The sequence below is a fragment of the Sus scrofa genome, chromosome 4, assembly GCF_000003025.6.
Source record: "Sus scrofa isolate TJ Tabasco breed Duroc chromosome 4, Sscrofa11.1, whole genome shotgun sequence".
Taxonomy (NCBI): Eukaryota; Metazoa; Chordata; class Mammalia; order Artiodactyla; family Suidae; genus Sus; species Sus scrofa.
This window is the reverse complement of record NC_010446.5, coordinates 18,497,127-18,525,006: the sequence shown is the minus strand read 5'-3', so window position 1 is coordinate 18,525,006 and position 27,880 is coordinate 18,497,127. Positions and strand designations below refer to the sequence as shown.

Genomic DNA, 27,880 nt, shown 5'->3' with positions numbered 1-27,880 from the left:
CTGAGGTGGTGCCTGAGGCAGAATAAGCAGCTTGAAGTCTCTAGGAGACCATACAGTCGCATTGAGGGGATGTGAGGAGATAAACAGGTTGTGCCTAGTACAGTCACATAACCTACATGCACTTGGGCTTTGTTTTAATTTTTATCCTCTAATTGTAAAGAAGTTTTGGAAAAGAAGAGTAATGATAATAAAATTATATGCATTTCAATTTGGAGATCCTGGGGTATTTGACCTCAAGTTTCAGCATGAAGGATGCACAAAATATTGCCAAGTATATACCTACTAATGGGTGTATAAATGCCTGTTTTCCCCATTAGCTCCTCTGAAAGCCAATCCTGGAGGAAAAGAATAGCAGGAAGTGTCTTCACACTCCCATATCCCTCTGGAGCTGTGAGGGGACCATCAGCCAGCCCACCACATTTGGAGATGAATATTTAAGTCATATGTAAATTTTACATGATATTCATAATACTAGAAACATAGGCACTTTTTTTTTTAATAAAAACTCAAGGTACATTAAAAAATTTCTCCCTCACCCCAGTCCACTCGAATCCCCTCAAAATAGACTAATATTTGTAAAACAAGAGCCAGAAAGGCCCTGCTCATTACTTTTAGGAGAGTCCTTCTGTCCATTAAGACCATTCTTTGTGACTTCAACCAAGCAGGATCAACAAGCTTTTGGACAAAAAAAAACATGCATGTTTCAGCAACAATTGATAGAATTAATTAAATGCCTCTGCCTGGGTATTTTTGACTAAGTTGACCATTTTGTTTCTCCTATTCAGTTCAAGTCAAAAAAATTGTGATAGCGCCGTTCCTACCTTTTTAAAAATTCCATTGGGATGGTGTAAAGAAAGATACGTCACCACACCGAGCGTTCTCCTGATCACATCTACCAACAAATGGGCAGGAGTTCCTGTCGCGGTGCAGTGGAAACAAATTTGACTAGGAACCATGAGGTTGCGGGTTTGATCCCTGGCCTCACTCAGTGGGTTAAGGATTTGGCGTTGCCGTGAGCTATGGTGCAGGTCGCAGACGCGGCTCAGATCTGGCGTTGCTGTGGCTGTGGTATAAGCCAACAGCTGGAGCTCCAATTCGACCTCTAGCCTGGGAACCTCCATATGCCACAGGTGCGGCCCTAAAAAAAAAAAAAAGTGGTTAGCTTCCCACAAAGTGTAGGTTAAGACATCATTCATTGGTGCTGGTTTTTCCCTAAAGAGACAAACACTGTGAATTTAATAATTCATTGATTCAAATAAGAAACAGACTGAGCACAGAGGGAACTGGACAAGAACAAATTCTCTAAAATGACTCATTTGATTTGCTGACTGCACCCAGGCATGATCCAAATGTATGAGTTCATGTTATTCATAACACACATCAAGACAAGATTAAAATCTACAGCATAAAGTCATAACTTGTTGAATTCAGTATGAGAAAAAGGTATTTGAAATTGATTCATCATAGCCACTCTGATATGATGCACTTTAACCTGGAGGAAGAAAAATGATTTACACAGATCTCTTAGTAGAATTTTCTATTTCTTGCTAATCACACATGTCCATTCAGAAAATGCATTAAATTTTATTCAAATATATTTTCTAAAATATAAATATTTAAATTAAATGCTTATCAACGCAGAGAATGTAGATTGTTTCCCCCTCACCCAGATATTAATCAGTCCAAAACTCAAGTGATGAAGAAATATTTGTAATTATGATCATTTTAATTTGTCTATAAATATATAATTGGATCTTTGCAACTTAATTATGAGTAATTAACTCACACTTCATATAGTACTGAGCACCTTAGATTACATATTGTTGAATTAAACTATTGGCATTAATATATGTTTCTTAATATGTTATTTACAATACACAAGTATAATTCTCTTGTATAACAACATTCCAGTGATTTCTGAAAATATATAATGAAAGAAGGCGGTATAATTTACATATGCATCAAAGCTTTCCTGCAATGCTCAGGCTGAGACTTCACTTCAGCATTTTTAAATAGGAAACAAAACAAAATCAATGTCCTAAGGTTGTGTTTTCCAAAGTGGCTTTTTTGTTTGTTTTGTGTGTTTGTGTGCGTTTCTTTAAACACTAGCTTCACAAATTGCTCCTTTAGAGAGGAGGTCTGTAGGTAAGCTAAAGGAATGGCGCACAGGACCCCCTTACAAAACGGCAAAGTGCGATAAGTCTTTGAGGAGGACTGCAACCGTGAAATCTGTTTGATATTTTTTAACTCAGTATTTAACAAACATGTTTTGATTACCAAACACCTCATTTCCCACACAAAACACCACTCAGTCAATGCCCCTTGGAACTTGTATTACATGATACCTACTTTGGGGAAACACTGATCAAAAATACAATGCTGATCTAAAGTAAAACTCAACAAACACAGATAGTTGAGTGAACAAAATCATTCTTTTAAAACAGATTAATTTTTTAAAGCTCTTTGCATAGGTATTTGCTAAAATATGGTTCTGAAAAAACACATCAGTCTAACCTGGAACATTTGTCTATATAAACTACCAGGGTTACAGACACAGAAATTCTACAGCTAATTTTCAAGGTTTAAAGAAAGTGACTTTAAAATCAAATAATAGGTGTGTTTTCAGTGAATTTGTGTTGAAAGAAAAGCAAAAGTAATATATGCCATTTGAATGTTTGAAAATATTCTTGTAGAAAAATATCAGGTCCTTATATTATTTCCCTGGAATTCCAAAAGAGCTGAAGATACTATCAATGGATTTGATTATAACACTGGCTCTATATGTAAATCCCAGCATTAACCAGAGTCACGTAAGGCTGCACTATTACTTGCTTGAAAATTCATGCAAATAAGCACAGGTAGTAACAAGGGCCAATAAATTGCTCAGTACTTCCACTGAAAACCACAAAATGAGGATAATTACTTAACCCCAAATGAATTATTATTATATATATGACAACTTTTTAAAAATACCCATAATTTGCTTTCTACAAACAAAGCTGTAAGTCGTGGCTCTAAGACAGCAGACCTTGGTAGGAATGTAGCACACCACTCTTCAGCAAAGCTTTGCAGTTTAAGCAGTCTGCTTTGGCTCAGAATCCACAAGCTTACAGCTCAGATGGGTATCTGATGCTTTATTTAATTCTCAATCATCATATGCTAATGAGAACACTTCAGAATCATACTACATCACTGAAAGATAATTCATACGGAAAAAGTAACAGCTGTTTCATTCTTAAATAAAAGTGGGTCTCCATTTGAAGACTTTCCTTACCAGCGAAAGTCAACTCAATTCGAAGTGGGAAGTAAATCACAGTAGAACAAGGAATCCTGGTTACTGGTGGGGGAGAGAGGTGAAAAAGGTCCATTTCTCATTTATTCAGCCCTTGCTTACCTGGGTGAACCAGTTAGCTAGAAACTGGTTTGATTAAGATCTGCACATGCTGTTCTAATGTTCATGTCCTTGACTGTCATTATTTAAAAGCTATGCTGTGTATTTTCGGCCAGCCTCACCTCTTTACCCTTTTACTGTACTAAAAGTCTGATCATCCTGGTGGTATTTTCTGAGGGTACTGCTTATAGTTCCTGAAATTGACAGAGGAGTCTGGGACCGTTAAACAGGACTCTTGGGGTCTAAAGCTGACTGTGGCATGCTACATCGGGTGCATCACTGCAAATGGTGTCCAATATGACCCTTTTTGGTGGCGTCCCAGCCTCCTTTTCTCATAGGCAGTTCGCCCCTCTTTTCAGGCCACCAAACCCAGTCTTGTAATCTTAGCTGACAGGAAGGAATGGATGATGAAAACGATTGGCTTGGGGCAGGAATGAAGGTCCAGTTGCTGAAATTTAAAGAAGAGAGCATGAGAGATTTTAAATTAATGCTTGATACAAAATAGTGATTTACATATCAAACAATTCTATGCACTTCCTGCTTTTAAGTGTCAACTGGAGCAATTGTGTTTTTAAATACTTGCCCCCAATGAGATTAAAAAATAATAACTCAGAATGCATTCCTTACATCTTATATATCTTTTTTTTCCCCCAAATTAAGTTCTGTGCAGTTTATACATGCCAACAGCATCAACATCGGTTTTGCTCTTCTTGACGGTCTATAGCATCCATCTGGGGCATCAGGATTGTGATATTGTTTATGCTGGATTAGGTACAGGAGGAAGCAGTATTAAATTTCACATCATAAGTCTGAGCCCTGGTTCTAACACCTTTTAGGTGTGTATACAATCTTGGACAAGTCACTTAAAATTTTTCTCAGTCCTGCCTAACTCATGGAGTGATTAGACTATTAGATGAGATACTACAGATGAAAATTCCTTACAAACTCCAAAACACAAGCCATGCTTCAAAGCAGCTGTGTCCTCACTGTCCCACACTCTTGGATTTGAATTGCTGTAAGCATGTCCATCACATAACTGTTAAGGCCCCTTCTAAAGTCTTTTTTTTTTTTGCTGCCGCATATGGAAGTTCCCAGGCTAGAGGTTGAATTGGAACCACAGCTGCTGGCCTACACCACAGCTCACAGCAACGCTGGATCCTTAATCCACTGAGCGAGGGCAGGGATTGAACCCGAAACCTCATGGATACTAGTCAGGTTCGTTACCACTGAGCCACAACGGGAACACCTCCCTTCTAAACTCTTATCTTTGTGTGTTCCTCCAGGGCTGGCACAAGGTCAGAGCCTAATAGTTGAATTTTTACCACCTGACCTAATTCAGGAGCAGTGAGTGTGCTCCCAATTCTCATCTGCTGTCCCCAATTCTGCTCTGATGATGACACTGTTGGGGCACAACAACTTGAGCATAAAATAACATCCAACAAAGTTGTACTTACCATGATCCAGACACCGAACTAAACATTGTCTCTACACTATCATTTAATTCTCACAAAATCCCTCAATCGTTATTACCTCTCTGTCTTCTATGCGAAACTCAGATTTGGAGAAATTATAAAACTTTATGAGATCACAGAGTTTACAGTAAAAAGAAATCGTGGACTCAAATTCAGGTCTATTTGATGCCAGAGCCTGGGCTTCACCACCATATCCAATTTCACTAACTCAGAATGCAAGTTTTAGAAGTAACCTTAAAGATTATCTACCTCGGTCACTGCATTTTTACAGATAGGGAGGCTCATATCGAAAGAAAGAAAAGGACTTGCCCAAGACAACTGGTGAGTTAGTTCCAGACTCAGAAAGAGACTATGGGTCTCTTGACCATCAATTTATTGCATTTTCTACTCTGCTCCCTCCTGCCTCCCTGGTGCCTCCGCCTGGGCATAACTTAGCTAGACCCTGGGGGAGCTGTGTTTGAACTTGAGCCTATCATCCTGATATAATGGCAGCAAAAAGTAAGTCCTAAGTTCTTTCAAAAAGTTCTAAGTCTTTCAAAATTTTAGAACTAAGTGATTTTTCCTCAGAGGCAAAAATAGCCTTGAATTTTCAAGCCAAGGATAAGACAGGAGACTGCATCTTGTTTTCCATGCTGCTGGGGCGTGGTCACCTTTAGGAAAAAGTACACAGTTGGGTGATGGATAGAGCCACCACTGAACCAGATGCCTTCTCAGCAAAATGGACTTTTCAGTCACTTATTTCTTTCCAAACTAATGCTTCCGGATGAATTAACTGATTGAAACACACAAATAAACAACGGCAAAATTCTATAAAATTCTGTGGATCCCTTTTAAAGGTAAGAAAAACGACTGGCTGGAAATTGTTCTCAGAAGGTGAGTTCAAATCACCTGTCAGCTGCCGGGCACCGACTTCATCGTGACAGCCTGCGATACCCGCAGGAAGAAATGTGGTACCACACTGGGGCTAGTGGTGTTGCAAGATCTTAAACGGGGGTGCTGAAACTTTGAGATTAAAGGCCCCTTTGCTCTTTTCAGCGTGGCCCTGACCCCTTCCTTCAGAGAGCGGGGACTGAGAGGAGGAGGTCTTGTGCAAGGCTAGTAGCTGAGGTGAAATGACTAGATCTTTAAAATTGCGATTGATCTCTGTATTTCATATAGCCCCCATCTCTGTTAGCAAATGTGAGCCAATAATTATTTGTTGACTAAGCCAGTGACTAGGAAGGACCTAAACAGAGACTAGTTGTTCCGAATCAAGTCCTCTTTGAAGTTCAACATTCCACGGCTTATATGAGATGCTGTGTCTTCCTGAGAATGACACTTGCCAGGAAATAGAATGTGCAGCTTCACTTTTCAGTGGAACTGAAATAACATAGTTTTGTTTTCTCGGCTGTGCCCATGGCACACCGAAGTTCCCCGACCAGGGATCGAACCCTTGCCAGAGCAGTTACCCAGGCCACAGTGACAGCACTGGATCCCCAACCTGCTGTGCCACAAGGGAACTCCTTCATTAGCGTTGGCAGTCACGATCACAGGAAATCATGATTATAAATACATGGGCAATTTGCATTGCTATGAGAAGTATAAATGTTACCTTAACTGAGCAACTGGCTGATTTTGTTGGACACATTTTGACATGCTCTCAAAACTCCTGGGCCCCTGTCTGGCCCTCTCTCCATTCCCCTAGGAGGGACCATTTTTGCTTGGTTTCCTCACTGCCCCTTTTGCTCTGCTCCTGGTCCAGCCCCAACCCCACTCCACCTCCACCCCGCCCTCTTCAAGGTCTCTGATCCTCTGAGAACTCCCAGCTGGCCAGGGCTTTGAGACCCTGCACTTTATACCCCTGCATGTCTGACACCTAGCACAATGCCCAGGTTAAAGTAGATGCTTGAGACCTTTAAACAGTTAAAGGTACCTTTTGAGGCTGGTGGGACTCTCTTTGAGAAGAACTTAAGGCTTTGTAAAGGATCCTTATCTTTGATTCACATATTTCTGTAGTATTCTGATGAAAAATGAGACCAAGGTACAGATCTGAAAAAATTAGATCTGATCACTGTTTTTCAAGGATTGAATATGACATGAACCTGTCTGAGTACTTTGTTAACAGTCAAATGCTAAATAAATATAAGCATTATGTTTGCAAGCAACGTGTGGTGCATGATGAAATACATGAAATCAAACTAAGGAAAAGTACACTTACGAGCTCTCCATCTTTGCCTCCAAAATCTAAATACAGCATCCTGATTCCATCATCTGAAGACATTTTCAGCTTTTCATAAGGAGCCTGTATGATTGTCTTGGGAAAGGCACCCTCCTGTGGTTCAGTGGTAACAGAAAATCCATTCTCATAATGGATGGTCAAACGGCACTCCTGGTTTTTGTAGGTACAAGCTGATAGAGACAGAGAAGGGACAAAATGTGAACAATGGAAGCCTGTCATTTCCCCAGGCACTTGACCTTCAAGTCTCCTCACTCTCAGGGCCCAGTCACAAACTTCTTTCTCAAGTTAAAAATTAATAATCAGGAGTTCCTGTTGTGGCTCAGTGGAAACAAATCTGACTAGTATCCATGAGGATGCGGGTTCTTCTCTCAGTGGGTCGGGGATCCAGCATTGCCGTGAGCTGTGGTATAGGTCGCAGATGCAGCTTGGATCTGGCGTTGCTGTGGCTGTGGCATAGACCAGCAGCTGCAGCTCCAACTGGACCCCTAACCTGGGAACTTCCATATGCCACGGGTGTGGCCATAAAAAAAACAAACAAAAAAAAACCCTTTAATCAAAAGAGTTCTGGAAAAGGTGATTAAGCATCAGGTTGGATTTTTTTGCCTCAGAAAACACCGCATTTAACAACCCCTGGCTAGTAAACTGCCTCTGGTCTTCATATGCCGCTGGAAACTCTTCAGGGAAACGAGGACATTTTCCTTGCTGGCTATGGGGCTCCAGAGGAGTGAAGGTAGTTGACTACTCTTTAAAGCTCAGCTCAGCTTTATACACCACACTGAATTTCACTTTACGACTCTTTGGAAGCAGGACCTTAGATTAATATAATAGGTTAAAAAAAAAAAAAAAAAAAGGAGTTCCTATCGTGGCCCAGCAGTTAACAAACCAGACTAGTATTCATGAAGATGGGGGTTCGGTCCCTGGCCTCGCTCAGTGGGTTAAGGATCCCGTGTTGCTGTGAGCTGTGGTTTAGGTCACAGACATGGCTCTGACCCCAAGTTGCTGTGGCTGTGGTGTAGACCAGCAGGTGTAGCTCTGATTTGACCCTAGCCTGGCAACTTCTGTATGCTGCATCTGTGGCCTATAAAGAAAAAAACAAAAAACAAAGCTCAGAGAGGTGAACATGTCATAACCCAGTGGTTTAGATTTCAAGAGTCAAGTTCTTTCCTCCACTCTGTCTCCTGCATCCTTCTCATACTCTGGTGCTCAGGCTAAGGAGGAAGGTGAAGAAGGACCTTGGCAGAGAGGCTCTCAGTAATAACTAGGGTGGGAGAGCCCTTCCGTCTGGGGGAAGAAATAGGGTGTCTCTCTGCTCACAGAATGAAGTGGGTAACTGGATACCCCTTCCTGCGACTTCTGCAGTCATCTTTTAACTTGTAAACTAAGGTTTGATATTTTGCAGAGGTGCATTCCCTAATAGGTCTATGAGCCCTTCTGGGCACAGCCCCATTGGCAACTCTTAAATAAGCCTCTCAGAAGAGCCCTGAATCTCCTCCACCCAGTCCAAGGACAACCAAAAGGTAACATAGCCTCGGCACTAATGTAGTTAATGGCTTCCCACCATGAATCCTCGATTTTGACACTTTTCATTTGTAACATCTGCAGAGTATGTGTGCACATGGGCTCTAAACATGTTTTCTTTACTCCCTTCCTCTGTGTTTGAACTTTAGAGCCAGGCCATCAGGCGGTCTGAATTAAATGATTGTGATGACTTTTCCTTCTAGTTGACCTCAAGTGGTATTTGTTGTGGCCTTTATATAATGGAATTGGTTATCTGAAGATATTCTTAATCTACACAGGAAAAATTGAAGACATTATCAAGTTAATTGAAGCGCTGATTAAAACATAAGCTTGTTTGCCCAACTCTCTGCGGGCATCTTTCCGTTTGAAACTGGGTTGCACCTTTGGTCATTTCCATAATTTCTTCACTCCCACCACCCAGCTAGCTCAGTCCACACAAACTCTTTGTTATTCTCCTCTGGCTGCTCTATCAACGGCCTCATTGTTTTCCTGATAAGTAGAGTTCAGCTTGTTGAGAAAAGGATTTTATGAAATTTGTGGAATGTAAACTAAGCCAAACCCCTTTGGTCATCTTCATTCTTTTCTAGAACACTCCTGAAGTTGTTGCAAGGAGTCTGGATTTCTCTGCTGTTTTGCACAGGACTTCATTAAATTTAGTTTTCAGGTGACTTGAGCCTTTTCTAACTCTCAGGTTCAAAACTCGTTTTTCTTGACATACAGAATAGGCATCAAAGAGAAGAGCTTCAGGGGCACTCCAAAAGATGTTTTCAACAGTGTTGGAAAATATTGGGGAGTACTCATTAGTTCCAGGATTATTTTATTTTATTTGTCTTTTTAGGGCTTCACTCGCCGCATATAGAAGTTCCCAGGCCAGGGGTCAAATTGGAGCTGCAGCTGCCACCGACACCACAGGCACAGCAACACCAGATCCGAGCCGCATCTTCCACCAACACCACAGCTCATGGCAATACCCAATCCTTAACCCACTGATCGAGGCCAAGGATGGAAACTTCATCCTCACGGATCCCTGTCAGGTTCGTTACTGCTGAGCCACAACAAGAACTCCAAGGATAATTTTAAAAAGATATTGTTTATCTCAAGATGCTGCAGCAGAAATTCTACAAAACATCTGGTTTTTCACGTATGTATGAGTAAAGGAGAGGTAAAGAAACCCTACTATGTACACACTGACATGCATCCCATCTTTTATAACGCTCCTGGTACCGGAGGAAGCTGCAGCCTAGAGCAGTGCTACTCCCAGAGCAGTCCATGGACCAGCAACATCAGCACCACCTGGTACCTTACTGAACACAAATTCTCAGGCCCCACCCCGGGCACTGCTGCATCAGACTCTCCCGGCATGGGCATCAGCAAACCTAGGCTTCTCCGGGTAGAACCAAAAAACATTGAGTTGTTGTCATTTTCAGTGCAACTAAAGTTTCGAAACACTGTATCTAAGATGTCTTGTGGGAAATCCTGTTCATCTAGAGCAGAGCTGTATCACAGGGCTTTCTATCGTGATGGAGATGTTCTAGATTTGCACTGTCCAACTCGGTAGGAATGACATCTGACTATCCAAGTTGCCCACTCTTCTTGAATGAAGATGGGATAAGGCTTTCCCAATCAAACACTTCATTTCCAATTTAGTAGGGCATTCGGTGTCTTAATTTAGAAGAATTTAAATTTACCTGAGGTTTTTTTGGTTTGGTTTTTGTTTTTGTTTTTTGGTCTTTTTAGGGCTGAACCCACGGCATATGGAAGTTCCCAGATTAGGGGTTGAATCAGAGCTACAGCTGCCGGCCTACACCACAGCTCACAGCAACTCGGGACCCTTAACCCACTGAGCAAGGCCAGGGATTGAACCTGCGTCCTCATGGGTACTAGGAGGGTTTGTTACCAATGAGCTACCACGGGAACTCCTACCTCTGGGATTTTAACTGCCCCAAAAGGCCAGTAATGGAAACTGCTTTGAGGCCAGGGTGGAGTGGAGGGTACATTCTTCTCGCAAGCCCAAGGCCAGCAGCGCTTACCTGTGGTGATTTCAGTAGTGAGTTCGGCCGAGTTGTGGCACCCCTGTACTATGCTCCTTGTCCAGTGTGAGAGGTCCCTGCTGGTCTCAGCCCTGAAGAGATGTGTTTCAATCCCCTGCCTGGTACCAGTTCGAGTTGCAAAGGACAGATCCATACCAGCCTGGGGCGATCCTTTCCCTGGACCTGAATGGACCAGCCTGTTGAGAAAGAGAAAAATCACCAAAATGGAACTAGGTGTTCACCTGAAACGTCACGTGATGAAAGCCTCAGCTTGTCAATTGGCTTTCATTTTTCTGATCTAGAACCAAAAGGTTCACTGTACCTTAATGTTCACCATGGTTTGCTGCCATCTCCTCACCCAGTTCCTCTCCAGGGATACAGTGAGACTAATACAGTGGCCAAGAGCTGTGCATCTAGTTAACTATGCAGAGGAGTTGAATATTAGGACTTTAGACAAATTCAACCATACTCACTGAGCAAGAAAGAAAGATACTTTAAGTAAACGACTGAGAGAACAATTTAAATAGTGTGTAAAATTCCCCCATCCTACCCCAACCCCCCATTCCATTCCTGGGCATATATATGCGTGAGACAAGAAAGAAAATCTATTGTTTCCTGGGTTAGACTTGTTCTTCTTGTGTTTCTTGTACTTTGGAGCATCTGGCTGCACAAATACACTTCTCAAGCACAGAGCCTCCAAATGCAAGCAAATAGCCATGGGACTCAGCTGAAGAAGCAGAACTCTGTGTACCTGTGTTAAAGCTTGAAAAATAACAGTAATCCTGGACTCTTAGAGAAATGGAAGAGAACTGCACTTTATGGGAAATTTAAAGGATTTCTGAGAGTGATTTTTCATTCTGACTTTAAAATATATATTCAACACAAAATGGTAAAGAGTTTCCAAAAGACCAGACTTAAAACACGAGGAAATCAAAGTCTCTGGGTCTCCTACTTCTTTAAACACAGGTTTCTCACATTCTCTCCTTCTCCTCCATATCCCAACCTCCTTTTGGGAGAGACTCTCATATCAATAATTTGCAGAAGAGCATGCATAGAATTTAGTAAATGTTACTTCTCCCGGGATATTTGCATTTTCAGCCTTATCTTTTAGTCCAGAAAGAAACATGTTACCATTCGCTAGAGAATGTGCAGGGGTCGCTTCACGTGGTGAACAGGAGAATCCTTTTCTTAAGCAAAGGGCTTGTTACCTCTAGATTAAAAACCGTACAAAGGAAATCCCAAAGCTTATTTTCTCTTGCAAGCTTAAATATTGTAGACCAAAATTATCAGTGAAATAGTACTTAGCGTAGCCCATGGAAGGAATTTCTCGCAACGAGCTCGTATAACTCTGAGGAGCTTTCTTCTTACAAAGGTGAAATTCTGGGAGGAATGGTTTGCAATGCTGACTTGAAGAAAAAAGTTAACTGAAAGGGCTTTTGGTTGTACAATTCTTTGAAGACAGAGACGTTCCCAAGAGATAATAAATGTTGGCAAGAAAGTGAAGGAAAGGGAACCCTTGGACACGGAGGGCAGTTGGTGCAGCCGCAGTGGAACACAGTACGGAGGTTCCTCAGCACAACCATATGCTCCAGCAGCCCCACTTCTGAGGATATATCCGAAGGAAGCGAAATCAGTATCTGAAAGAGCTATCTGCACTCCCGTGTTCACTGCAGCATGATTCACAACAGCCAAGACAACAACCTAAGTGTCCATCAACGGATGAATGGATAAAGAACACGTACTGCGGATATACACAGTAGAATATTATTAGCCTTAAACAAGAAAAATCCTGGGGGATGGGGAAGGGAGTGGGAGTTTGGGGTTAGTAGATGCAAACTATTACATTTAGAATGAACGGGCAGTGCGCTCTGCTGTATAGCACAAGGACTTGTGTCCAGTCTTTCAGGATAGAACACAATGAGGGATGATATGAGAAAAAGAATGTACAGCAGAAATTGGCACAACATTGTAAATCAACTATACTTCAGGTAAAAAAAAAAAAAAAAAAAAAAAAAGGAAATCCTGCCATTTGCAACAACATGGATGAAACTGGAAGCATTATGTTTAATGAAATAAGCCAGACAGAGAAAGATACTGTATGATATCATTTATATGTAAAATCTTTTTAAAAAGTCAAATTAATGAAAGCAGAGTGTAAAATGACAGTTGCCAAGGCTGAGGGAAATGGGGAGACGTTGGTCAAAGGATACAGATTTTTAGTCTAAGATGAACAAGTTTTGAGGATCTAATGAACAGCATGGTGATATAGGTAATAATGCTGTATTATAGACTTTAAATTGGCTAAAAATTAAAATTTGCAAAAAAGTTTAATTACGAGGTGATTAATGTTTTAACTTGATTGTGGTAATTATTTCAAAATGTATCTGGACATGAAATCATACATATGTACTTTTTATTTATTATCATTATTATTATCATTATTATTATTATTATTATTGGCTTCTTAGGATGGCACCTGCGGCATATGGAAGTTCCCAGGCTAGGGGTCGAATCGAAGCTACAGCTGCTGGCCTATACTACAGCCACAGAAACACCAGATCCAAGCCACATCTGTGAGCTATACCATAGTTCACGGCAATGCCGGATCCTTAACCCACTGAGCGAGGCCAGGGATGGAACCCTTGTCCTCATGGATACTAGGAACTCCTACATATATACTTTTATTTGTCAGTTACACCCCAGTAAAAAGATAAGAAGTTCCCTAGTGGCTCAGCGGGTTAAGGATCTGGTACAGTCACTGCTGTGGCACTGAGGGTTAGATCCCTGGCCCAGGAACTTCTGCATGCCATGGGTGTGGGAAAACAAAACAAAACAAAACCAATAAAAGAGAAGTTCCATGAATCTCATTGAGAGTCTATGAAAGGAAATATCTCTGGACATGGGTTGGGTGCAAAGCCTATCAGTTAGATGAGTACTTTAACTGTCCAGAGCCATTCTGAGTCAATTTAATTAGGGAATGAGGCAGTGCTATGGCTTTAGACCTGTCCTGCTAAGCATTTTTATCAGTGAGTTGTATGAAGGACATGACATCCAGTCGGCAGATGATCCAAAACTGGTGAGAAGAAGAATCAGAGAATCAGGATGTAAGACTGTTAAGTACTGCAGTTGGAGACAAAAACAAACAACAATGGAACCAGAATGGGGGGACATGGTGTAGAAGCACCAAAGGAAATTTAGCTGATGGTTGTCTCAATCAGGAGCTACTAACACCACCAGTGTGAGCTGAAACTGCATTAATGGAATGAAAGCAGGTAATGGTCCTGTATTTTCCTGTCCTGATCAAATCACTCCTGAAACAGCATCCAGTCTCAGGCACCAAGCTTTAAGAGAGAACGTGTTAATCTTTTCCTACCGTGACTCCCTTTGGCAGTTGTGATGATGTGTATGGACACCTACTCTGAATAATGTGTGTAAATTCTTAAAGTACAGTTACAAAGAAAACAAATGATACTGAAATAGAGTTCCATACAAACATCATGATGACAGGTGACAATGATCAAAACAGCAAGGTCCCCAAAATGACTTCATAAAGAACAGTTTGGAGAAGAGAAACTGCGTGTGAGGAATGGGAAGGAGGAGGGGGGCGAGCATACATGTCTGCAGCAGCTGTGCAAGTGTGCAAGCACAGGCTGGCCAGTGACTCCCAGGGATGGGAGAGACAGGTCTAGCCTTGGGAGTCTATGGTTGGGTCAAAGCCATCCCTGGACCTTGGCCCATTTGTGGAGATCTGCACTTGGAGCAGATGATTTGCTTCTTGGGATCTAAGGTGAGCTAGGAGCACTTGAGGCAAGGCTGATTGCCTAAGCAGCCAGCAGGCGTTTTTTTTTTTTTTTTGCTTTTTAGGGCTGCACCTGCAGCATATGGTAGTTCCCAGGCTGGGTGTCTAATTGGAGCTGCAGGTGCAGGCCAACACTATAGCTACAGCAATGCAGGATCCAAGCTGTGTCTGTGACCTGCACCACAGCTCATGGCAACGCTGGATCCTTAACCCACTGAGCAAGACCAGGGATCGAACCCGAAACCTCATGGATACTAGTCGGGTTCATTACTGCTGAGCCACAGTGGGAACTCCCAGCAGGAGTTCTTGGGCACCAGCTCTGTATGTAAGGTTTGTTGTTCATGTGTCAAAGTTGACAGCTCCTGAGTAGAAGAGGTTGGGGAAAACAAACTTGCTGTTGACAGTACAATCTGCTGGAGTTCAAGACCAAGTATAGTATGGATCTCCTCGAGGTAAATGGCCCTTCTCTGGACTCCCACACATCATTATCAGTCCATTTAACCTATGGCTTTAAGACCACCACCCCATGTCCTTCAGGGTAGGAGCCTTGTCCCATCTCTTATGGATTCCATGATGTTTAGTGTCCTATCTGACACATGGTAGCTGTTCAATACATGTTGGCTGAGTACTTGCCTGAATGCAGGTTTTCAAAACACTTCTAAAACGAGCTCAGTTTTGCCAAAAAGAACACACACACACACCACTGACCTATTTTGAAATCCTTTGAAAGTTGGGATCAGCGAAAAGCTCCTAATGGGCTCTTCATTTGCAGACTGTATTTGGGAACATATTACTGTAGCCAGATTCTGGACACTAAGTACCAAGTAAATGTCAGCTGGACATTAAGATTTTAAAAGTCATTATGTGGACATTTGGACGTTTGAAAAGGTAGGGCTAAGGATAGAATGTCTGCCTGAGTTTTTCCCCATTCTGTCAGGAACAGCCTTTTTACATTCCTCCCAAGATTCTTCCCAAAGTTCTCTCCTGATCTGCAGTCTCGGGGGGGACTCTGAAATAGCTATTATTTATCTTTCAATTACTGTACATTTTTAGCTATTTGTGTAGCCTTAAAAATATGACCATCTGTCTCTCCTCTGCGGTGAGGACTAAACTACAGCTACCAAGAAAATGCTCTCTCCCTAGAGAAGACCACTTTCTTATCCAGCTAGGAAAAAAAAAAAATAAGTAAATACTGGCCCTCTGGGACAGGCTTTCAAGCTGCAGTTCACACCTCATTTCTAACTTTTATCTGAAACTGCTTGAGAAGCCCGAGGACATGTTTTGTTTCCTGGTTGCAAAATTCAGATACCCATTCTCATGACTGGAAGCAAAGCCACACACTCCAGCAAGATTTTATACTCCCTATTACCCAGGAGTGCAGAAAAGTGAACAGATGAATGGGACTATACGAGGGAGTGGGCAAGAGAATGAAGCCACAGAGACGAGGGGACAGAGCAGAGCACCAGAGGCACCAGTCTGGCTATCTGCCAATTGTGTGACCTTGACAAGCTTCTAAAACTCTCCATGCCTCGGGTTCCTCAAATGCAAGGATGAAGTAGGTCAGGATGAAATGAGTTCTAAGAGTACTGTCTGGAACAGCACCTGGCACAGAATACATAGTCACAGTCATTATCATAATCAATTTGATCTGGGCAGGGCTTTTTGTTTGTTTGTTTTTTGCTTTTTAGGGCTGCAGCTGCGGCATATATATGGAAGTTCCCAGGCTAGGGGTCGAATCAGCTACAGCTGTCTCAGCAAGGTGGGATCCGAGCCATGTCTGCGACCTACACCACAGCTCACAGCAATACTGGATCCTTAACCCACTGAGCAGGGCCAGGGATTGAACCTGGGTCCTCATGGATACTAGTCAGGTTTATTTCTACTGAGCCACAAGGGCAGGCCTTTTAAATTTGAGGATCCCCTGCTGTAAGCTGAGCACCAGAATGATTATAGGCACAGGGCAGGCACTCAGTCAATATTTGTTAAATGAAAGACTAAATGAATAGCTAGAATACAAAGAGAACTCTTCTCTAAGAAGTTTGTGATTAATTACTGCCATGAGATATTATGATTTCTCACCCACCCTCAGTCCCTCAACCACACCAAACAATAGGAATGGCTAAATCCAAAGAATTGGGGTTTATAGCCACTAAATGCAAATTTCCACATTAATTCAGTCCTGAAGAAAAGTGATCTTAGAAGGTAACTGGGAAGCTAACTGGGATCAGATGATCATGAAATCATCTTCTGTGAACTGGGATCATGTTCTGTGATTTTAGCCCAACATCCACTTCTTATTTCTTCTTTCAGATTCATCTTTAGCAACTGGTATTTTTGGTAGTGGCTTAGGTAGTAGGCTGCTTAGGGAGTTGGAGTGATTTTTTTTTTTTTTTTTTGGTCTAGGAGTAGAAGGTAACCATCTTATCAAAAAAGTGAGAGTTATAAAGATTTTACATTCATGGCCAGCACAGAGCCAGTGTACAAGTAAAAACTTGTATATGAATGGGTCCCTAACCCATTGCAATGGTGAACTGTTTTAAATTATTCCTTTTTTTTTTGTCTTTTTTGGCTGCAAGTGCAGCATAAGCAAGTTCCCAGGCTAGCAGTCGAATTATAGCTTCAGCTGCCAGCCACAGCCATAGCCACAGCCACACCAAATCTGATCTGTACCTGCGACCTACACCACAGCTCATGGCAACACCGGATCCTCAAGCCGCCAAGTGAGGCCAGGGATCAAACCCCCATCCTCATGGATACTAGTCGGGTTCATATGCAACTAGAATTTCAAATGCCGAAAGTGGTGGCTACCATGAGGCTTAGAGGGGCTGTGTGATAAACCCACTTCCAAGTCAAGTCCTTTGCCCTAGATGTGGGGGAACGTGGCAGTAAAAACAACTCATTTCTGAGGGAGGCCAGGCTACATGTTTCTCTCCCAGTAACTGCAGTACATGGTGAGGCTGCATACTGTTTCTTGATCTTCCTTTCTGCCCACTTTGCCTAACTGGCTTGTGAAGAACAAGAACAAAAAGCTCCCATCTCACAAGGGATGATTATATACTAATTTAATTCTGGGACGGTGTTAGAGAAAGTCACGTAAAATGTTCCATAGAACACATTATTATTAATAGCCTTAATTAAAACAAAAACAGTTGCAGCACACAGATTCAGCCAAATTGGTAAAATTACAAATTAGGTAATTGAGTTGCTAAGCAATATTACATCCTGATTTTACTTAATTGCTGTAATTACTATCTCCCTACATATGTCACAATGCAAGTGGCAAAAAATAAAGAATGATAGCTAGAGAAAGAGAGAGGAGGAGGGAGGGAGGGAGGGAGGAAGGGAGGGAGGGAGGAAGGAAGGAAGGAAGGAAGGAAGGAAGGAAAAAGCAACTGGCTAGATTAACAGTCAAGAATAGCAGAACACTTGTCTCACTTCTATCTTCTAAACTTCTTTCATCTGAATATGGTGGTAAAAGAGTTAGGCGAGGTTCCGCCTTTTAGAAAGTTCATATTATTGAGGGGATACTGAGTGTAAGCAAAGACCGACTTAACATAGAATGAGCAGCTAAACAGATTGAAGCCCAGTTTTGAGTAGTTAATGGTATTATTATCCAGGTGAATTTCCAGACACATGATCATCCTCCATAGTCCACATGGCCTCAAGACCTTTCACAGCCAGCTAGCTGCCAACAGTCGGACGGAGGAAAGTAGATGCCCACTGTGTGATCGCATTGATACATTCTCTCATTTAGCCTCCACTGTGACTCTGATGGTGTATTATGAGCTCCATTTTACAAACAAGGAATCCATGGTTCTAGGTGGTAAAGTTGCTGCCCAGCACCACCAGAATTTGAACCCAGGTCCATACTCTTTCCATCATACCAGGGAAGGAGGCCAAACTCCAGCTGGTCAACTCTAGGTAGGAAGGAAATGAAGGTGAGTATAATGAAGACTTCAGGTCATCCGTGAGTTTAGCTCATCCATATACTTTCCTTCTCCAGGGAGAAACAAGACTTATCATCTGATGGATATGGTCACATCATGAGCAGCCAATGTCTTGGTACATTTTTCCTTTTAAGTTAATAATTTTATTATTTAGCAGTCTTAGAACTCTACTTTTTATTTATTTATTTATTTGTTTGGTCTCTTTAGGGCCACACCTGAAACATAAAGTTCCCAGGCTAGGGGTCTAACCAGAGCTGTAGCTGCCGGCCTGCACCACAGCCACAGCAATGCTGGATCCTTAACCCATTGAGTGAAGCCAAGGATCAAAGCCTCATCCTCGTGGATCCTAGTTGGGTTTGTACTGCTAAGCCACAGTGGAAACTCCAGAACTTTAATGTTTAGATACATTCTTTGAATTGTCTGGTCATCTGTTACATATTCTTCTATCCCATCTATGCTTTAATTAGTTCAACATATATCACACTGTGTACAGAATACCTATTATGCAAAGATTTTTAAGCACTTCTCCATGTGTGGTCATGACAGTTTAAATCAGCCCGAGCTTACTGAGAAAATAAAACAATGAGTCCATGAGCTGAACAATTAGCACTGACAAGATGTGGTTTTTATCTCTCACATTTTGCTTTTTTTTTTAAGTTCCCCTACCATCAGGCCCTAGTACAATGTTGCCCTAATAGGAGCCTGTAAAAATTTTTAAAAAATTGAACTGAACATTCCCACTCCAAGGAGGAAACCATCAATTAAGCTTTCAGCCTGTGATGTTGTTACAAGTTGCATTCAGAACTAGCTCTGCAGTGTGAGGTAAGGGGTTCCAGGTGCCCTATGTCCATCTCACACTTCCTTTTCCCTACAACAAACCAGTAACTCTTAATTAGCTTCACCCTTAATCTCAGTGACTTTAAGATATTAGAGATCCTTGATAAATGCAATATTATATGTAAGATCAAGTAGGTCCAATTACTTCTCAGTTCATACATTAATTTCAATTATTTTCTCCAATATCAACAATTGCTAGCATTTATCAACCACTTATATCACTCGTTTATATCTCAGGCATAGGCTAAACTTTTACAATTGGTCTTATCAGTAACAATATGAAACAAAAGATATTATTGCCCCTTTCATGTTGATGAGGAGATTTGGATACAGAGAGATTGCTATTTGGCCCCAAATCACATTGCACGTAGGTCTCAGCATTTGACTCCTGGTTTGTCTGATTCCAAAGTCCACGAATCTCCTCATTCAGCTAATTTCCCACTCGCCACTTCTGAAGAGCTGCTGGACCAGCAGGAGGGAGGGCAGGAGGCTGGCAGTTAAAGTGCACTGCACACTAGGAGTGTGGGAGCAGAGGGGACAATGGATGTGTGGGCAAAGCCCACACTGCCGTTTGACAGAGTGCAGATTCTTGGGCATGTCAGTCCTTCTGCACTCCCCTAGGGAATGTCCCTGGAAGGGGCCCACATCCTCTAAGAGGGTGGGGGCCTCCTGGGCTAGTGTCATGACCATAGGCTCATTATAATTTAATGTTTGACAAATGCAATTGGCTAGACTTTCCCAGTGGAAAGCATTCTGAAAATGTCTGAGGCTGGCCAAAGGCAGCAGCTACTTTTAGCACTTAGAAACAGGTTAGATCCTTAGGCACCAAAGACTCCCCACCACGTTTAGTAAAAATGCTGTGTCTCTGGCTCCCAAGTGATATCAAAGGCGAGAAGTGCATATTCATTGGGTCCTCTTTTTTTCAGCTACTCCAGATGGGCTCAGAGCAGCATTATTTCTCTTTACAAGCTCTGTGCTTCTAAACCTTTCACCAACCACAGGGACTGGGTGGGCAGAGTTTCTGGGTTAAACCTCTTCGAGAATTCCAGAAATATTGCAACTTTAATTCCTTGTTCTCTGAGGATCTATCTCACTTGCCAATTATGATGATAGTGACAAAAAACAAAAACAAAACTTACTTTGTATTATGAGCAAGAATACCTTTCTTTTCTCTTTTCTTTCTTTTTAATGTTCTGCAACATCAAATAAGCTTTGGCTAAGCAAAAAATGTTTTCCCAGGAATTCATAAAAAGCTGAGGGATGAGAACAGCTAAAATTACAACATGTTTGCAAACTTCCTGAGCACAGTGCTATGAAGTGTGTCATCCATCCACAGAGGCACCACTGAAGGTTTCCAGTGGGAGAAGTGACTGGCCGTAAACTTCTCTGCACAGCAGTTAATACCAAGAACATGTTGTGAGCATTTTTGGTGCCACTGCTATGAAACACAATCATATGTCATCTTCCAGGCACATCTTCACATAAATTAGTTGTGCCTATGCCTTTAAGGGGGAAAAAAAAAAAAGAACTAAACACATCAACAAATCAACTGTGAACTGCCTGAGCTGACTTATCGTGATTTTAGAAGAAAACGGTTTCTGGAGTTCCCCTTGTGACTCAGAGGAAACAAACCCAACTAATATCCATGAGGATTCAAGTTCGATCGCTGGCATCGATCAGTGGATTAAGGATCCAGTGTTGCCATGAGCTGTGGTGTACGATGCAGACGTGGCTTATATCTGGCATTGCTATGGCTGTGGCATAGGTTGGCAGCTGTAGTTGTGATTTGACCCCAGCCTGGGAACTATGTGCTGCAGATGCAGCCCTAAAAAGCAAAAAAATAAAAAGAAACCTGTTTCCTACTGGCTACAGTCCCAGCCAGTTCTTCATGTTCAAGGGAAAAGACCATCCCTGACCTTCTAAACAATGCTTGCAGCACTGCTAAGGCAAAGGGAAGGGGACTGGCAGCTGCCCAGTCCTGCTGTGTGCCAGGCATCAAGCTAAATACGTCTGTACTTAGGTCATCACTTTGCAGTGACATTCTGTAAACTGGAGGATCCATGCCTTGGGACACTAGGCAGTCATTCAAAGGAAGCTGAGGTTGAGGGCAAAGTACCAATGGAAAATGCCTGTAAGATGATGAAAAAGCAAGGCAGCCACACTGCATGTTCCAGGAGCTGCTGCTGATGCTGTGAACACCTGGATCCAGTACAGCCTTTGAGCTAATTCATCAGCAGTCATCACAACTTGAGGCAAACAGTGCTTCCGAAGAGCCACAGAGGAGAAAGAACCCAGTCCTTGCTAAGGCATTTCCTTCCTACCGTGAACCCTGGGAGTATGCAAAGCAGCAGAGCCCAGTCTTCTGAACCAGTGGTTCTCAACTGCATGTATCAGAAACCCCTGGAAGGCCTGTTCACTCACAGGTGGGCTGGGCCATAGCTGGTGAGTGTCTGGCTCATTGGTCTGAAGTGGGATGGGAAATCTGCTTGTGCACTGAGTTCCCAGGTGCCACTCACTTTGAGAACTGCACTTTGAGAACCCCTGGTCTCAGTCCTGGGTAGTTACTCCAGGTTGCTGAGAACATCCCCAGCTCTGTCTGAACTCTGTTGTGTGAGCTGAGTGGCCACCTGTGCATGATTAAGCTGCCAGACGAGTGAAGGAAAGGTTTGTATGATCCACTCAGCAAATGCAAAGAGCCACTAAAAGTCCAGGAAATAAGAAAATCCCCTAGGAGTTCCTGTGGTGGCTCAGGGGGTTAAGGACCTGACATTGTCTCTGTGAGGATGAGGATCTCTGGCCTCGTTCAGTGGGTAGAGGATCTGATGATACCACAAGCTGCAGCACAGGTCGCAGATGTGGCTCAGATCTGGCATTGCCCTGGCTGTGGCGTAGGCTGGCAGCTGCAGTCCCCCTGGCCCAGGAACTTCCATATGCCGCAGATGCGGCCATAAAAAGAAAAAAAAGAAAAGGAAAGAAAGAAAAAAGAAATATGCTCCCGGAGGCCACAGAGAAGGTGTGTGAGGAAGGTGAACTCAGAATCAGAGTCTCAGGTGCATTTCTTAGCAGCTGTGTGACTGGGGGTAAGTTACTTATCCTCTTGGTTCCTCAGATTACTTCTCTGTAAATAAAAATAAAACCTAAACCTCGTAGGCGTGCGAGGGTTAAATGCGGTACCCTGAGGACTCCAGTCTGCTTGATGCTTGTTAAAAACATAGACCCCCTGACTCCTAAGCCTGGACTGCTGAACTAGAATCTCCAGGGCAGGATCCGCAGGACAGGAATCTTTAATAAACAGCCAGGTGATTCTTAAATTGGGCAAGTTTTGCAAACTCAGATAAAATGCATGTAAAGCACTTGGCCTTGATCTATGCTCCCTCCACAAAGGTCAGCCACTGATTTATTACCAGCTAGGTCTGGCTATTTGCAAATGGTACTAGCACGACCTTCCCAATAATATTACCCAGGATGATTAATTAGCAGACACCCTATCCTATAATAAACTTTCAGGAGATGTGGCTCTGTATCCATAGATAACAATTAAGTGAACTTTACATGTAAGACTGGTGTACGGTACTGCTTATAAATTATACCTCAATTAAAAGGTTTTCAAAAGAAATTTTAAAAAGACATGAGTCCCCTTTAGAGAAATGCACTCAAAGACAAATAATGCTAGTAGACAGGCTATGTGCCTGAATGCTCCTATGTAAAAGGCCCAACACCACAAATGACTGCATGGAACACACGGGACGTAAATGAAAGAGTCACTTGATGGACTTCAATACGTAGCTGGGGAAGCAGCCAACAGAAATACTTGGGTAACTTTTTTTTTAGGGCCACACCCGCGGCACATGGAAGTTCCCAGGCTTGGGGTCCAGTCAGAACTGTAGCTGCCGGCCTATGCCAGAGCCACAGCAACACGTGATTCGAGCCACACCTGCGACCTACACCACAGCTCACAGCAACACCGATCCTTAACCCACTGAGCAAGGCCAGAGATTGAATCCATGTGCTCATGGATGTGACTCGAGTTCTCTAATCACTGAGCCATGATGGGAAATCCAGTACTGGGGTAACTTCTGCAGTGGAAGGATCCAGTTGCTCTTTGACTTCTTCCACTCCTGAGAGTGGTTTTTCTCCAACAGCCTCAACTGAGCCTCCCACCTCAGAGAACTAGCTTTATCTGCGAGGACAGATGGTTTCAGTCCTCAGCTGGGGTGAGCTCTGCTCCCCAGCCTGGAGCTACAAAGGGGGTACATCTCCCCAGCATGGTGATCCAGGGAAAGGGAGGGGCGTCTTCCTAGCTGTTTGCTTTCCAAAAGTCTTCTAGACCCATCCACAGGGTCACGGAGGAAAGTTGATCGTGACCAATGTGTGGCTGATGAACAAGCCCAAAGGTCCGTTAAAAACCCATCTCCTGGAGTTCGCACTGTGGTGCAATGGGATCAACAGCCTCTTGGCAGTGCTGGGACACGGGTTCGATCCCTAGCCCAGCACAGTGGGTTAAGGATCCGGCATTGCCACAGGTGCAGCTTAGGTCATGACTGCAGCTTGGATCTGATCCCTAGCCCAGGAACTCCATAAGTGCGGGGTGGCCAAAAAAAGGAAAAAAATCTCCCCAAAGTGCCTTTCCCTTTGGGCTTTACAGAGGGTAGCATCTAAGTGCATTAACAGATGAGGACTCGGAAAGAGGGATGTGGAGTGATAAGCTTGAGGTTAGGCACTGAGGAAGCAAAACTAGGATGGAAACTCCAGCTCCTCCATTGCCAGACTCTGGCTCAAGGGCAGACAGCCCTCTACCGCTCAAGCAGGTGCAGTAAAGAAGAAACAGCCAGTGCTGCCTTAACATCTTAACTCCGCCTCACAGGCTTCCAGCTGAAGGGCGGGTGGTGATTATTGGCCTAATTTTATCATTGTTCATAGTACTAATATACACATATCATAAATTTTTACTTTGCAGTTCAGGGGTCAGTAATTTGAGAGAGGGGTAGCAGGATGGGAGGTCAAGTACCCTGCTACATCTCCCTTATGTTTAGAGGGTACAGTGATTTTGTAAATGCTGCATCTTCTGTTCTAAATGAATGCAGTTTGCACTAAAGAGGGTCTCTATTTCCCTGTTTCCATATTGGATGCAAGCTTATGGTTTTAGGCTATTCGTGTGTTTTGCTCACAACCCAGCCCTGACATCCCCGTGGCCCCAGAGACTGTGACAGGTGCTTTTGGTGCCCCGCCCAAACCTACTCAGATACCATTTACTGTGGCTGTGCCCCATGCCTCCTTCTGGGGGCTTTGCTTTTTTGTGGGTTCACATCCATTCCTTTTTTCAGTGAGTGCCCTGGGCCACTGGGGCCCTGCTTGCGCAGACAGCCTGAAGAGCCTGTAGGATGACATCCTGCCAGGCAGCTTAAGCTTTTGATGGACTGCTGGGGGAGGGTGCAAGTCCAGTCACCTGCTCGAGCTGGAGCATAAGGGAGTCAGGTATGCTGCAGGGAAGTGCTGTCCAACAGGACTTTCTGTAATGATGGAAATATTCTACATCTGTGTTGTCTGAAGTTGCTGAAGCTACGGGGTCCTTGAAATGTGGCTAGTGTGATGGAAAAACATTTAAAATCCTGAATGAATAAATGTATACATACAAGAATGAGAAAGCAATCTTTATTAGACTGCTCAGAAACTGTGAGGGGAAAGCTACGTATTAGGGGAAGTTTTATTACCAAAGTTGCCTGAGATTTACACCTTGAAACTACCTTCTTTGAGCTTTTGTTCCTGAAAACCATTCCAGGAGGCATGAGTCCAATTTATCTTCTTAGTAACTGGGAGACAGTGATTGTGGTCTAATCTTTCTTTGGTTTCAATTACAGGAATGTCTCAGAATCTGGACATCGGTGCCATGGATGAGGATGTGGGTATTAACTGCAGAAAGTGATGGGAATTGTGCTGAATTTGAATGAACCCCAAGACATAGCCTGAATCTTTGTAGGCTTGGATTCTGCTTATTAAGGTTTTCTTGTAAACATCAATAGTCTTTTAATAGGACCTGCCAAAATTTTTGAGTTTTAGGAGATTCAAAAATTAAATAACTATTTTATTTCACTTTATTTACTTTATTAGTATCTAGGTGATCTAGGCCTGGTTCCTAGGGCCTGAAGGCTTCCTCTGCTCACCTCTGGGGCCAGTAATGGCCATCAGGTTACCCTTGCTGTTCTCCATAACCAACCACCTGGAAGAATGAATGATTTTAGGAAGTTTCGGCTCTATTTACTAGTGCCATTTTGATTTTGTGATACCTTTGCTCTCCTGCATGGTCTCATTCTCTTCCCTGCACCGGAGCCTTCCCATTTGGCACCTCAGTCCCTTCAGAATGGAGAACCCATCTCATTTCTGATTATCTCTTGCTCAGAACAGGTACCCCAAACCTCAGTTCACTATGCTCTGTCCATTGGACCAAACTCCTTCCAGAGTCTGCCCCACATTGTTTGATAATTCACTCATCAGACACATAAAGGTCTGAGATCGCCAGGCACTGCGCCAGGGAGGCCACAAATATTACATTAGCACACATAGCTTCTAGGCAGGAAACAGAGGTAATAGGAATAATGAAAACTACACCCATGATCATAAGGCACATACAGAAAGAGCTGGCAGCAGAAGCCAGGTCTGAAGTCAAGACTCTGGTGTGATGTGCTTTCATGCTCAGGATATAACCCTTTAAAGAAGGGGGTAAGCCTATGATGCAGTAGGGTAATGTGACATGAGCAATAACTATGCGTTGAAGGTCCTGAGAAACAGACAGACCCTGGCAGCTCTACTTCCATAGGAAGCATCACACAACTGCAGAAGAACTTAGTACGGGGTCTCCTGCTCAGTGAACTTTTCACAGTACAATGGGACATTCCCCTATGACATTTTCTGTGCCACCAAGAGAAGACGCTTGCTTGAATCCACGGGAACTTCGAGATGGTAAACACACGTGTATAGTTATCTCAAACAGAATGGGGTGGAGACCCAGGAAGGTGACTAGATAGGGACCATGTCACAGATGCCACTGTTCCATCCTGATGGAGAAGCAGTTTGCTCTCTGGCTCTGTGTTGCCCCATCTCTGGTTGTAAATGATAGTCAATCCACATGGATAAAACATGTGTGACTATATTCTGGAGGAACTCTCAGCTCCTATTGCAACAGGACGCAGAAATATTACGTGTTGAAATAATTGTGATTGATTAGAATAATTGCAAATGGCAACCACATCATACCCAAACATAAGACTATGGCTACCTGGTGGCAAGAAGAGGGTACGTGTGGACTGGGCTGGACCAGGCTTCCTTCCTCCGTGGCATGCTGTCATAAATTAGAAGGTCCTTCTCAGTCAGTACAACCAGGGCAGGCTTCCACTGTTTCTCACCATCCCCAGGCACCTGAAATAGACCATCAGACAACAATCTGAGAAAAGAGTAACCGGGAAGGAGAAGCTGGCACCCCCCCCCCCAAATCAGAAGACCCAACAATGCAAGTGATCTTTGCTTCAAGTTGTAAAATCAAAATGAGAAGAAACCGTTCCTGGTTGCATGATTCTTGATCCTTGAAAATAAATTTTCTCATGGGCCCTGGTACATATAGTCAGTGCAGCCAAGAAGTAGCCCAGCAGCCAAACACCCGTCACCAAATCCTACTTGCCAGTCAACACTGAAATCTCTATTTCAGAGTGAGACGCAGATGCAAAGGGGAATATGAACTCCCAGCTGGATCTCTAGTTGAGTGTCTTGTTTTTATTATGAAATGGAAAGGTCTGAAAGCTTTTTTTTTTTTTCCTTTTTACTGCTGCACCTGTGGCATATGGAAGTTCCTGGGCGAGGGGTGGAAAATCAGAGCTGCAGCTGCCAGCCACGGCCACAGCCACAGCCACGGCAACACCAGATCTGAGCTGCGTACACCAGATCTGAGCTGTATCTGTGACCTACACTGCAGCTTGCGGCAGTGCCGGATCCTTAACCAACTGAACCACAACGGGAACTCCCAAAAGCTTTTGAGTAAATATCCAAAGGTTCTACAAATGTACTTTGGAGGGAAATGTCTGTCTGCACAAGCATGAGACATCACAGCTCCTTCCCCCGTCTTTCGCTCTTAGACTGTTCCTATGATTCCGGCACTGTCTTGAAATTCTCTTGTTCTATTGAATGTTTAGTTCCACTCATTGCAAATACTTCTTGGACTCAAAGGCTGAGAAGATCTGGCAGGGATACAAAAGAATTCAAATGCCAGCTGGAATTTGGGACCAGAGGACCTATAAAGTCCCTTCCAATCCTGAGATTTTGTGTAGCTCAGGTCTTATGAGCCATTTACCCCTCTGCCCAGTGTTGATCCATCCCAACTCCCTTAGTGTTCTTCCATCAATGAAAACGCCCTCTTTCCAATTTGAACTCTGGGTCCTGGGATAAATCTTTTTGATCAGTTTGGAAAAACTCAATGCTCTAGCCTTCCTACTCCAAGCACAGATCATGTTCCAGTAGCATCAGGGTCACCTGGACACTTGTTAGAAATGCAGAATCTCAGACCCATTCTGGACCTACTAAATCAGAACCCACATTTTAGCAAGATCTGCAGGTGAAGATGCTCATTAAAGAAAGGAAACAAAGGAGTTCCCATCATTTTACAGTGGAAACAAATCTGACT

The 27,880-nt window shown here is 43.1% G+C and overlaps 1 protein-coding gene across 1 annotated transcript in view; it reads right to left on the bottom strand.

Moving 5' to 3' along the window:
• Positions 645 to 27,880, bottom strand: part of SNTB1 (syntrophin beta 1) — a 235,607-nt gene continuing 208,371 nt past the window's right edge. The window contains exons 5-8 of the mRNA XM_021088981.1: positions 26,486 to 26,625; positions 10,630 to 10,826; positions 7,061 to 7,251; positions 645 to 3,839 (exon numbers count right to left, since the gene is read on the bottom strand). Of these exons, the coding sequence (XP_020944640.1) occupies positions 3,747 to 3,839; positions 7,061 to 7,251; positions 10,630 to 10,826; positions 26,486 to 26,625 (621 nt within the window). The 3' untranslated portion in view covers positions 645 to 3,746. The remainder of the gene's footprint in view (positions 3,840 to 7,060; positions 7,252 to 10,629; positions 10,827 to 26,485; positions 26,626 to 27,880) is intronic.